Source organism: Tursiops truncatus, chromosome 18, assembly GCF_011762595.2.
Source record: "Tursiops truncatus isolate mTurTru1 chromosome 18, mTurTru1.mat.Y, whole genome shotgun sequence".
NCBI lineage: Eukaryota > Metazoa > Chordata > Mammalia > Artiodactyla > Delphinidae > Tursiops > Tursiops truncatus.
This window is the reverse complement of record NC_047051.1, coordinates 74,825,367-74,839,840: the sequence shown is the minus strand read 5'-3', so window position 1 is coordinate 74,839,840 and position 14,474 is coordinate 74,825,367. Positions and strand designations below refer to the sequence as shown.

The window sequence follows — 14,474 nt, the reverse complement described above, 5'->3', positions numbered from 1 at the left end:
AACAATGATTTCACATGTTACAAAATGGCAAGTAGATAAATGGCATGGTATTTTTATAAACACTGTCTAATTCAAAAACCAACATGAAGTGGCTTCCTCAACCTCTGCGATTCCAGTGTTGAGAACTGGGAAATGCCACAAAGCCCCCCTTCAGGACTAGGATGTGGGATTCCACGATGTCACACCTTCACTGCTGGTTTACCTGTGCCCTGGGGTGCAGAAGGACATGAATAGTTCGCCGCGGTTCACGGCCTGGACCTACCAAGCCTTCTACATAAGGAGCGTAAATGATCACAGCCACATACTCGATCCAGCTAGTGTCTCAGCTTCTACTAGTTCCAAATATTTTAAGCAAAATTGATTTTTACTACTTTTACATAAAGTCCTTACAGTTTGCAAATTGATTTTAAAAGTACGATGGAATAGAACATAAACTACATTTTCTATATTCTGTACCTTGAGAGAAGAAGTTATTTACGGAGGTGCTACACCTATTAGAAAATTGTTTACATCTACATTAAGAATAATGCACACTCTATGTAAAACTTGAAAGATGAATGGATAAAGAAGATGTGGTACATGTATACAATGGAATACTACTCAACCACGAAAAAGAACAAAATAATGCCATCTGCAGCAGCATGGATGCAACTAGAGATGATCATACTGGGTGAAGTAAGCCAGAAAGGGAAAGACAAACACCATATGATATCACTTCTATGTGGAATCTAAACTATGGCACAAGTGAACCTATCTACAAAACAGAAAGAGACTCACAGATATAGAAAACAGACTTGCCGTGGCCAGTGGGGAGGGGCGGAGGGAGAGGGGGATGGACTGGGAGTTTGGGGTTAGTTAGTAGATGCAAACTATTACATTTAGAATGAATAAACAACAAGGTCCTACTGTATGGCACAGGGAACTATATTCAATATCCTGTGATAAACCACAATGGAAAAGAAAATAAAAAAGGAGTGTATATATATGTATAGCTGAGTCACTTTGCCGTACAGCAGAAATTAGCATAACATTGTAAATCAACTATACTTCAATTTAAAAATATACAGAATAAAAAATAAAATTAAAAAAAACCCTTTGATATGAAGTAACTTTTATAGATAATAACAATAAAATCAGATTAGTGTGTCAGTCAAAATTCTTCTTTGCAAGCAACAGAAACTAACTCTAACAGGTAGAAGATTTATTGGAAAGCAAAATAATTGGACGTGAAGTTAAGGACAGGTTTGGCACATGGGCTGCACCCAAGGCGAACGCGGTGACCGGCGGTCACAGACACAGGCTAACATCTTTGGCCACTGGAGGGAACCACTGTGGCCAGATGACACCCCCATGGCGACATCTATCCTCATCCCTTCCATCGTATGTCTCTCAACCCATAACCCATGGTGGATAGACAGAGCCCATCTCACATGCATTTATCCAGCTCTCAAAGGAAGGGAGGAAGGTGAAATCTCTCTCCTTATATTATCATGGTGGTAGGCCAGAAACTTAAATATGTGGCCAGCAGCTAAGAATACAAACCACAAATGTCCACTACAGTTACTTAAGATTTTCACCTTGACCAAAACTTCTTTAAATTTTATGTAAAAGTTGGATGACTCCTCCATTGCTTTTAATGTCATGGTAAGCTCACTTTCAGAAACAAGACATAGGATCTTGACATCCATTCAAACTGTGGACACTGCATTTTCCCTATGACCTCTGGCAAATTACTAAATCTATTTCTTGTTTTCTTTATCTACAGTAACACCCAGACATTTTATCTTCCTTAAAGGGATTTCATTAAAATCACTGATGATGCTAATTAAAACACAGACATCCTCAAATAGGAATTCAATTTTTAGTCAACATTTAATTTTATTGCTACATGCCCAATCAGTTCAGGGCTGATTTTATAGAATTCTTATTTAGTAGCCTTACTAGAAAGTCTAGAATTCAATATGCCTGTATGTGTCCATATTTCCTATATAAATGTCATACAAGAAGCATTTATGCTGAGAGATGTGTGGCCATTCAAGGCATAGTTCCACATAACTGTTATAGGTCCCCAACACTGACACGTGTGTCCTGCCAGGAGAATGCCCACACCAGGCATGGAAGAAAATGAGCCTGGTTTTCCATTTCCTTGAAAATATGCCCTGTGAGATAACTGGAGATTGTTTGCATTTGAAAACAAGCCCTTATTGAAAACTGGGAATGGAAAATTATTCCCGGTGGTCTTTCCCATCTCTCTTTGCATCTTAGCCAAATCCATGAAAGATCAGAGGGAAAGTTCCAGAGATGCCTATTTTATGCACCTTCTTTCAAAATTAACCCTTTTCTCTATGAACCCTGGAAAGGCTGTATCTATCACTGCGCTCTAACGTATAGGAGACGGTCCTATAATAAAAATCAAGCCAATGTTCTCTACAAGCAGGTTCTCCCGTGAATTATCATAGATAAAGCAGCTGTAATGCTTACAAGGTAAAGTAAATGCATCTCTAAGGAACAGAGGGGAGATTAGGACAATCTATTATTGCAAGCAATCAGCATTTTTTTTTCTATTTCAATGCCTATATATCAGCGTAAGTGATTTCAGCATATTGTCCACTGTAAGATTTATTTTTAAGATTAAATTATTGATTTTTCCCACTAGCTCATCAGTGTTATTTTAAAAATCTCAGCTGATAAGATAACCGTGCCTATATAATGTCAAATGTTCAGATGAAAAAAGATCTTTGGCTGGATAATTGGTTTCATGAAAACATCTGAATACTTGACTGAGTTTTTAAACGATTTTAATGTAGATATTTGACAAAGCAAAAGTTGTGCCGTAACTTCATAAAAAATAATCTTGCTGCTAAAGCAATAATCTTTAATATATTGATAATAAAATCTTTGATACATTGTTGGTTGTGTACCACCTTCAAAGCAAAGTCATATTTTTTGAAGATACTTATTGAAGGCAGTATTTTAAAACTCAACATAAAAAGGACACTACACTATTGATATGAATCCTTTATTCTTTCTACAAACACCAGAGTTTATTTTAAAGTGACGATCCTCTTTATTTTGGCAAAATTTTTGAGGCCAAACACATTGCGTGTACACGTGAAATTACTGAAGCACATCAGAACAGTTTTGTGAACTGCAATCTCATTTTGATTTTGCAGTGTTCTGATCATATGATAGTTTACAAATGAATTTGGATTACATGGAATTTGAGGTGGAAACTGAGAGATAATGGCCATGAAACCACAGGGACTTCAAGCATTTTCTCTCCATGTTGTCCTCACTTACAGCCTTCCTATTTCAGCTGAGGTCCAATGCAGGAAATACTAATGCCATTCAGCAGATGCAATATACCCTTCACCTGACAGTGACTTTAAAATGCCACTACATGAATTATGTCAGAACAGTTCATATGAAACCGTCTATTAATTTTTATTTGTTTTGAATGTTCTTCTTTTTTTGAAACCAGCAGAAAATAGAGAGCAGTCACCTGATACAAAGGGAAAGAGAATGTTGAGGTGAAGAAACTTACAGCAGAGTTGAAAAGAACTGTGTTCCCTAGTCCAATAAGAACAAACACTCTTGGTCACACCTTCGTGAATCTCTTGTAGGCATTTAACATCAATTACCATAGCAAAGGTAAGCATTGAGGGGTCATTACCTGAGTGGTGTGACTCTCTCTATGTCTCTGAAGGGAGGAGGTCCCACTCCCAGACAACCTGGAGAATCCATCATCTTCAGGTAAACCTATGGAGGTCAACACAAAATAGCCGTTAAGTTGTGTGTTCTTTCCCCAAATAAAGTAAGTCGTGTACTTACTGAACAAATTAAAATGGTGACATTTCACGGATTGAAATGAAGGTCCGTAAACACTCATTGAAAAATAAATTTCCCAAGGCAGCATGGTAATACCAGGTATTGCTGGAGTTCCATCTAATCAAAGAGGAAATGTACTGACAAAAAAAGCTGAAATGATCATGAAGAAATATGTCATAATAACACAGACGTGGGCAAAGAAGTACTGGAGGGGAGAAGGAAAACTTTTCTAGAGGCTGCAAATAGTCTGATGAAACACAGATGGGGAAAGAGAAGCCTGTGGGCAACGAAGGGTAAATGGGTCCCTGGGGTGACAGTTTGCTTCCCATTTGTGGGGTAGCAGGGTGGCTGAGAAGGGATGGAAGACAGATAAGATAAGACACCATCAAGTCTACGTGTCAGATGAATTGTATTGACTATCGTTCATTCTACACCCAAAGGAAAGGAGGAGATTGGGTGAAATTCCACGCAGAAAAGGTCAGGGTAGCTGCCCGATCACAACAGACCAATACATAACCAACCCTATAGGCTCAGTGGCGGGTCTGAGGCAACTTATATCTCCCACGATACAGAAGTACCCTCAAGGCTCCAAAAGGTTGTAGTAATTATCCCTCGTGACCCAAGCAGGGTTTTCCATCGTCAGCCTGGCTGACGTTTTGGGCTGTGTAATTCTCTGCTGGGGGTCTGTCCTGTGCATCTCCTACTCAGTTGTGGCAACCGAAAATGTCCCCAGACATTGCCAGATATCCCCCGGGAGACAAAATCATCCCTGGCTGAGAAGCACTCTGAGAGAGGGATCAATCAGGTGACTTACTGATAAAAATGAATGGACTAAAGAGTAACAACTGTCCAAGGAAAGTTCAACCTAGACAACTTTAGATTCTGAAGTGATTGCTCCTCTCCTCTGAAATCGTAATTAACCAGTATGGTATAACGGATTAAACATGTACAGGATTCCTGATTTAAACATCATTAGAAAACCACTCATAGTTTTCCAGTTAGAGAGTTAGTTCTGCAGAGAAGTCCACGTCATCCTGTTAACACATAAGAAGTCTTCCCAGTTGATCTTGATATATATACAAATACCTTGGCATGGAAGGGTTAGTTCATTGAGACTGGGCGGGAGAGAGCCAGTATCTAGGAAGTGATAGACATACGGATGGGTGGTCATGGGGGGACTGGGTCTTGGTCAAAAGTAATAGCAATGTCTAAAGTTGCCCAGGGGAATACTGTATCGAGATCCGGGTAGCAGGTGTGGGGAAGGGTCCAATCAAGCAGTGAGTGTTAGAGTGATCGGAATCAATACAGAGGAAGGGTGGGTGGAAATCCAAGATCACACACAGGTTGGCGTTCCAGGCAACTAGATAAGCATAGTCACAATAAAATGTATGTCCAGGTAGCAGGGCAAAGCTAAGAGTTTGGGATTCATGGGAGACGGGGATGAAGGGCCCATTGACAAGCAAGACAAATGTCTGCTGCTAGAGAATCTGGTTCACTGGACGTCTTACAGAGACTAGGAACCTGGGGAAGGAGAAGAGTGCTGTGATCCGTTTTTTAAAACGAAATGATCAATTAGAAGATTGCTCGCTGAATCCGAACAGAGAGTCAGCTTAGTGCAGATCCAAACTCAGAGCCAAGTCATTAGCATGAACTGTTCTACACAGTGTCAACTAAATAAAGTTAGGGAATATCTAGGTCACCCTCCGAACAAGGCGCTGGGAAACGCGCCAAGACTCAAGAAAAGGTCTGCCTCCGAGATCTCAAATCTTCACGGTAATGCTTCTTAAGCAGAATACACAACAGAATGACTTAAGGGTTCCACAGGGCACAGGTGGTGTTGAGATGGATCTGGAGAAAGCAGGGATTCACTCTGGGTGAGGGATTAGAGGAAGAGTGACGGTGGAGATGCCAAAGGCTGTGGACCTTCCAGGATGGGGAGGATTTTGAAAGGTGAGCGAGGTTGAGGAAGGTCAGCCTGGCCAAGGGAACGGAAGCGCTGAAGCATCGTAACATGGAACACGAGATGTCTCCACGTCCTGGGGGTGGCCTGTAAGATGGCCGAAGTAGGGGACCTGGAGGGTGTAGTCCAGAAATTAAAGGCGTCACCTAACACTTCACAGAATCTGGCGATATTTGAAGGCAATGGGTAGCACTGTAGATTTCTGAGAAGGGCTGTGGCACCAGGGTACCGAAGTGGTGGGTGCAAAGGCATCTCTTACCTGTCGACTAAAGAAGGGTCAGGACAGATAGAGTCAGTGTCGGGGGTGGGGACGGAAGGTTGGGTGGTGACAGAGAGAGAGTGACAGAGAAGAAAGGGGCACTGGAGAAATTCTGGGAATGTCATTTCCTCTTGGTGATGCAGGAGGTGAGGGGGCTCCAGGGGAAGATGACTCTGGGGCAGCACTGACCCTGAAGGTCATAGCAGGGAGGTGAGAAAGCCCGGTTATGGCGAATACGCATGGGAGTGTGAACCCAGAGGCGCAAAGAAATAGCTGGAAGCACTGAAGGTGCAAAGGAGATTAGAAAAGGCAGGGTTTCTTTTCTTGGCCAACAAAACCTTTTATTTTGTTGCCATATTAGAAGCAGTACTTTTTAAAGGCAAATGATCTAAAAATGGCACCAAAGACACACGCCATGAAGGAAAAGAAAATGTATCAATACTTCTATTCGAACCTTAAAAATAAATATACTTTAAAAATATCAAAAAAGTAAATTGCAAATTAAAAAAGAACAACATAGAACATTTAAATACACCAAATAAAAGGCTCTATTATTCTTAAAACATCCTACAAGTCAAAATAAAGGACCTACTTTCATATTTTAAAATATGGGCAAAGGCTCTGTTCAGAAAATGAGAGACTTTAAGTGACCACTAACTAATAAACAAGTTTATTTTCATTAAGTATTCCAAGAAGTGCACATAAAACTACAATAATTAACCCATCTTATCTATCAAGACAACAAATATCTCAAGACTTTATTACAGAAATTTCGTACATATAAAAGCAAAGGGAATATGGAGTGAAACTCCATGGACCCATCACCAAGCTTCAGGATTTTCAGTGTTTCAGTCTCGTTTCATCTACTTCTCATTATCCTTTTAAAAAATTACAGAAATTATATTATTTCACCTGTAAATTCTTGAACACGTGTCCCTCATGTAGCCAAGGGACATTGTTACACAGAGGCATCAGAAGAACCCCAGAGCCTTGGGGTAGAGAATCCCACTGTGCTTTCCCACGGGGTTGAAGACCCCTGATTGGTGCTGGCGGCACATTCAAGGTTCATCTGAAGCCCCTGATTTGTTGACTTCCATCGGAAGTGGGGTGTCCATCACAGAACCATTTCTCACACATACTTATAAACCTGCTCTAGTTCTCTCAGGGCACAGCCCTCTCCCAGACCAGACTCTGGGGCAATAATTCCCAGCAAACACAGTTCTACGCCCCTCCTTCCGTGTACTCTTTCTGCGGCAGCAACAGTGTGCTTCCCTTCCCTTGAACTCTACCCACATACCCCGACTTCCATTCATGCCAGAGGCTCCGAATCATAATGTCTGAACACCAGTGTAGACCATCAAAATGACCTGCGTGTTTGACTATACACACGTGGGTACTTGGGTCTATGTGTAAACGAGTTATAAGGCATTGATTCTAGTATTATAGCCTGTGTGGTCTTGGAGGAATTAATTCACTGCCTTACACCTCATCTATGTCATGTACATAATTCTAGTTTTTATTGGATAAATCCTCAGGGATCTTCTAGCTCTAAAATATCGAAGACTTTTATGGTATCTGTGTACAGGTAATATTTATTGAGAGCTAATTTTAGCTAGCATCATCGTACTGATACTAAATCCTCATAACAATCCCACAGGGCAGGTCCTTTGATTGTCCCCATTTTTAAGCTGAGAAAACTGAGAATTGGAGAGGTTAAGTCATTTTCTCAGGGTCATGGAGTTAGCGTGCATCAGCCCTGGGTCCGAGCCCAGGCGGAGAGGAGCCGCGCGACACCGCTAGGAAATGGCAGAGTCAGCAGTTCCATCCGCCATTTTCAACCCGACTTCTCAACTACAGTGGAGGACACTGAATTAAATGAAGTCCAAATTAGAAATTATTCAATATGACTTCAAAGTATCTTTAATGAAACGGAGGAGTGGAGCAGGGCTTTCTGAATGCCTGAGGAGCTTGCTTTCTTGACAAACCTACGTTCTGCTGCTCAAAATAGATAATTGCACCAGATTCTAGATTGTCAAGTGAAGACTTGCTTCCCCTGGTGGTTTGGCTCTGAATCAGAAAGCAGTACGAATTCCAAAGAATCTATACAGTTCCTATAAAAAAGATGAGGTTGTAAAACCTATATTTGAATACATTTCATGGATTCTAACCAAGGGCTCCTTCGCTAGGGGTCTGGATCTTTCCTGAGCATGAGTGGAAAAAGCCATTCTCCAAAGTTCCCAGAGTCGATGTGGTTTGGTTCAATAGCACTAGGTTCAATGTGGCCTTGGAGTCTATAAGAATGCAGAGCTTCCGGTCTGGTACATGGCCTCACCCAGTACTTTATCACCATAGATTATCCTTACCATGCACCGAGGATAAACACAGCACAAATAAAGAAAGACAATCTTCAGAGAATGGTAAATGGAAAATCAAATGTAATGACTGTATTCTTTAATTGTCTTTTTTTTTTTTTTTTTTTTCCTGCGGTAAGCGGGCCTCTCACTGCTGTGGCCTCTCCCCCCGCGGAGCACAGGCTCCGGACGCGCAGGCCCAGCGGCCATGGCCCACGGGCCCAGCCGCTCCGCGGCATGCGGGACCCTCCCAGACCGGGGCACGAACCCGCGCCCCCTGCATCGGCAGGCGGACCCCCAACCACTGCGCCACCAGAGAAGCCCCTTTAATTGTCATTTTTCCTGAGGCCCAGCCATAAAATGTGTAGTCATCACGCAGCAAGAAAGAAAATCATACTGAACATAAAAATGGCCTGGATAGAATCTGTCATATCCTTATTTCCCCACTAAACATCTTTAGATTCACAATATTTTGTTTGCTATAACTACAACGTTCTAGCACTAAAAACTGTTCTCTAATCTAATGATAAATAACCACAAGTCCAGGGAATAATTAAATATACAAAAAAAGATCTAAGTCTGTGTTCGCATCAGTAAAAGGATGGCAATTAAAGTAAGTGATAGCTATAATTACCCACACATAACTATATTTCAGCAAATGAACAAACAGATAATTATTTCTGGGAAGCAGAGGTAGCACGCAGATACTGGCATTCCAGAGAAATCGTCTCCTTGAAAATAACACTACTTCTGATTCAATGAAAACTTCAAGTTATTTTAAACATTTATTCCCATCTCGTGCCTTTATTTAGTAAGCATATTGACTATACGCTGTGACTTGGGAACCGGTACGACTAACCGATTTGAGTTATAATGACCATGTATATATCATGTGCTGTTCATATATAACATCTGATCAGTTTTTAGCATACCAACCAGGAGAGGCTTTCTGACTCTGGTCCCGGCCTAGGACTTACTGGTTCTTATGAAATAGGCAACATGATTCCTATCAGTAAATGCTGTTACTGAGTGCCTGCCTGAATACCCAGAGCATTGTGCCGGTATTTTAATAGTCATGGGAAGGTTTCAGGAGCCCAGAAGCTCATGGTGTCCTCACAGGTAAATCAAAATAAACATGTCGTGTTGCTTTGAAAGACTGAAATCCCAATTGAAATAATTTTCCTTTTGTGCACATAACTCGAGATTTTCAAGTGATCTTCAGTGAACAACAACGCAGAGCTAGCTCTATGTTAAAATCTGGTCTCTATGAGCATTTAAGGGATAACGTGTAAATCTCTGTTTCAGGGTTTGAACATACGCTATCAGTTACATACTGAAGTTTTGAAGCCTGATATTCCTAAATATTGAATTTTATATGATTAATTTCAGGCAACATATTCCACAAAAATTTCCATTTGGTCTAGAGGGTTTTTTGGTTTGTTCTGTTGGTTTTGGGGTTTATTTTGATTTTTAGAGTAAGACTCAGAGTTTTTTGTGTTAAGTTTTCTAGGACCATTTACCAAGCCATAGCTTTTGGCTTTTGACTCAAAACACAGACAAATTAAATATTTTGGTAAAGGGGAGTGCCTATTTTCTCTTTCCTTGTGGTAGAATAAGATCACCCAAGGTGAGCTAGGGAGGATGGCGGGGAGTAAAAATTTAATAAAAATGAAAGGATATATGGTTACCTTTTTAAATGTTTTTGCATTCAGTTTTGATCATCCAATACATTTTAAATTCCCTTTTTGTTTAGCAGCTATCATTAAATACTCCAAAATTGGAAATAAAAAATGAATTAATTACCTTCTTACTAGATATATGCAACCTTCGTGAAATATTCTCTTATCACATACTTGTTGACTTACTGCTATCACTCAAATTCCATTGTTATTATTTTAAGAATATTGAATTTCAGTATAAGGGTATACAACGTTTTTGTTATCCTTTTTGTAAAGGGTTATCATCAGAGATTTCAGAAAGCAATGGTTTTAAAAGAAAGATTATATCTCCATATTTCCATCGAAACACACACACACATAAATCTGAACGTGACACATTAACATGGAAAGTTTTACAAAATGTCTATTTTAATCAAGTTGGAGTAATCCATCATAAACACTCAGTTTTATTTTAAGGATAGAAAATCAGGAGGTAATTCTAACATGCAACAAATAGGGCTGGGTTATTTTAAATCACGTTAGTCCTATCTGATGAGATGCTATGCATCCTGTACAATTAACGGCCAACTGTAAGCAATGCAGATCTGCGTTTGTTGACCTAGAGATAGACCACGTGAGATTTCTAAGGGAAAAAAGCAGATTGTTAAAACCACATGTACAGTATAACTCAAGCTTTATAAAAACAAAACCAAACATCTTATATAAACACACACATATACTTGTATGAAAAAAACCAGAATTCTACACAGTGGAATATTAGACACGTTTTGGGTATTTCTGGGGAATACAAGGAATGGTAGGTTTTACTCATTGTTTATTCTTTCCTGTATTTTCCAAATTGTCACATAAAACATGTACAGCTTTTGTAGCCTGCATAAAATTAAAACGCCAGATGAATAGTAATATGTTGTTGAAGAAGAGAGGAGAAAACTTAGGAAAGACCCATGCTCTGGGAACCTGGGAACCAGTACGTCTGTCTGTTCTTGGTAACTGCAGCTCCTTTCCCTAGAAATCTTTACCGCAGGTCTAAAAATCCTTCTGTATCTTCCCAGTGTCATTTCCTCCCATCGTACCAAAAAGCCTCTGTCTTACGAGCCAAATACTTCCAACCAATCGTTACATGGAATCCCTGCTTCATATGGGGGGAGGGGAAGCATTCAGAAACACTTTGGGGCTTTTTCTCTGTGTGTGTGTGATGAAAACAATCCTTTTCCTGCGTGCCAACAGAACACTCCCGCATTACCCTGGGGTCCTTGATGCTAAGCTTGAACAAGCCCTGCCCTAATCATCTATCCACCCCATGACTCCTTCCAAGTAAAGCGTGACTTGTGATGAGAATCGCCTGGCTAGATCTTCCCCAAGACCCATTCGCCCCCTCCTGCTGGGCAGGTCAGCAATGAACATTCTCGGGTCAGCAATGAACATCCTTGGGCGAGCAACGTGCTCAGATGAAAAACTACATCCTCCGACCTTACTTGGACCTGGAGGGAAGCCAGAGATAGGATGGTGAAGCCAGAATCTCTTGACGGCCATGGAGTACCACCATCCTGCCTACCTAACAGCCATTCTGAAATACCCTCCCTCCCTCTTTCTCTCCCATTTTTTTTTTTTTAAAGTGAGGAACTGTAACTACCACACAAGTCAAGAAAGAGAACATTGTCTGTTACCCAGAAGCTCCCAACATTCTCTCTCAAATCGGTATTGGCTCTTTCTCCTCCGAATGAAATCCCTGCCCTAAGCTTCCTGGTGATCCTTTCACAAAGTTCCGCATCCTGGTCAGCCAGTTCTGAAATTCTATAGGGTCTGTAGTAGGATCACGTGGCGGTTTTAATGTGCATTTCTCTAATTACGAATAAAGTTGGACTTCATTAAAATTGTTGACATGCCTTTTCGTTTGTCCTTTCTGTTTTTCTGTTCAGTAGTTTTTGTTTGTTTTTAAGTAAACTCTGAATATGGCCCTTTGTTGGTTAAATGTGTTGAAAATATTTTATCCCATTACATACATATACATATATGTATGTGTGTGTGTATATATATATATATATATATATATATATATATATATTTTTTTTTTTTTTTCCTTTACGGTTAGCACTTTTTTGTATCCTGTTTAATTTGTTTAAGAAGTCCTTTCTTTTCCCATCTCTGAGGTTAAAAAATTATTATTCTATATTTTCTTCTATAAAATTTATTTTACATTTGACGTTTAGATCTAAAATCTACCAGGGATTGTGTGTGTATAGTGTAAGGTAGGGGTCAAGTTTCATTTCTGTTCCTCACATGGACTGCAATTGATTATTCTTCCTCCAATGCCAATTCTGTCATAAATTAAGTGGTTATTTATGCAAGCTGGGAGAGGTTTCTGCTTTAATTTTTTTTCTTCTCCTTCTTCATTCTTATTCTCTGGAAGAGTCTGTATAACAGTGGAATTATTTCATCCTTAGAATTTTGAGAGAACTTACCAGAAAAATCATTTGGGCCTAGAGTTTTCCTTGTAGGAAAGTATTCATTTACAAACACAATAATTTAACATTTACATTACTATTTAGCTCTCCTATTTCTTTTCTCTATTTTGGGTTAGTTGTAATTTTTTTGGAGAAAAGTATTCATCTAAATTCACAAATTTATTTTGCCATAAAGCTGTTTATAATATAATCATTATCATTTTTTTAATTTCTGGAAGATCTGTGGTGGGTCCCCTTTTTCATCCCAGAATTGGCTACTTGTGTCCACTTTATTTCTCTATCACCCTTGAAAGAGAATTCTCAATTTTATTAATGCTTCAAAGATTTTTTTTTCAAAGAATTAACATTTGACTTTGTTGCTTATTTTATATTTCAGTAACTTAGGTTCTTGTCTTTCTTGAATCTATTGATTACTCAGCAATGTAATTTTTAACTTCCAAACAGAACTGTTGTTGTTTTTAATATGTGCACGCTATATCTTTTCCTTTTCTATCCCTTCACATTTAAATTTTCAGCATCCTCATGTATTACATGTTTTCAGAAACTTTAAGCTTCAAAATATTGTATTAATTGATTTTTAATGTGAACTTACACTAAATAAGAGTCTTAAAGTTTAATGGAATTCAATTGAGTTTAAATTACTTTCATGTATGCTTTTCTGTCTACCATCTGAGACTTTTCAATTTGTCGTACCTTGAAGATACTCCTATTCTACCCCTTTTGCTATCTTCTAGGTTGATTGACTTTTTATTGTTCTATTTTACTCTAATAGTTTGGAAATTATACACCTCTCTACTGTTCTTTCAGTGGTTACCTTTGAAATTATAACCTGTTAATGTGATTTATCAGTGTATAATAGTAAATATTATTTTTACCCCCTCCTACCTTTACTTAGTTCTTTATTGTTCATTTTTCCTTCTTTTACCTGAGCATTCTGGGTCTGCCCATGTTTAATTCTTTCAGTTTTTGCTTTGTTTTGTTTTGATAAGATATCCTTAACTCCCTTCGTTCTTACAGAAGTATTTTACTGTTCGTAAAATTCTAGATCGGCAGTTACTTTATTTGAGCATGTTAAATATGTTATTTCCTTGTCTTTGGACTTCCACTGCTTCTTTAAAGGTAATTTGTCTTTTTTTTTCCTTTTTAACCTCTGGCTGCCTTTAAGATTCATGCTTGCTTACCAGTGTCTCACTACGATACGCCTAGGAGTATTGTTCTTTGTATTTATTCTACTCAGGCTTTTTTTTCTTTAAACAAAAGTGACATTTACAGAAAGAGAGATTCACCTTTATTCTACGCACCTGCCTATAAATTTATAGGAACACACTCATTCCTGTTTGTCAATACCACCACATGCCCCTCTGTGGTCTGCTGTGGTCTGAATGTTTGTGTCCCCCTAAAACTCATATGTTGAAGCCCTACCCCCCAGTGCAGTGGTGTTAGGAGGTGGAGCCCTTGGGAGGTGATTAGGTCATGTGGTGGAGGCTCCATGAATGGGATTAGTGCCCTTATAACAGGGACCCCGGAGAGCTAGCTCCTTCCTTCCACCACGTGAGGGCAAGCAGGAAGCTGGCAATCTGCAACCTGAAAGAGGGCTGTCATCGGTGTTGGCACCCTGACCTTGGACTCTAGCCTCCAGAACTGTGGCCAACACATCACTGTTACACAGCCTGTGTACCGGCCTGTAACATTTTGTTACACAGCCCAGCCCTGGCCACTGCACCCAGCCTCTGGTAACCACTCATCTCTTACTGTCCCTGTAGTTTGCCTTTTCCCAAATGTCATATAAATGCAATCATACTTAGAGTCTTTTGATTCTTTTTTCACTCAGTGCAATGCATTTGTGATGCACCCATTTTGTCGTGTGTAATAATGGTTCCTCCTTTTTTATTGCGGAGTTGATCCATGCACTGATCAGCCTGTGAAATGCTC

General features: G+C 39.6%; 1 protein-coding gene across 1 annotated transcript in view; it reads right to left on the bottom strand.

Moving 5' to 3' along the window:
• The window catches only part of LOC141277076 (unconventional myosin-XVI-like), a 33,093-nt gene that overhangs the window by 15,634 nt on the left and 2,985 nt on the right, over positions 1–14,474 (bottom strand). The window contains exon 2 of the mRNA XM_073795405.1: positions 3,674–3,759. Coding sequence (XP_073651506.1) covers positions 3,674–3,759 — 86 coding nt within the window. The remainder of the gene's footprint in view (positions 1–3,673; positions 3,760–14,474) is intronic.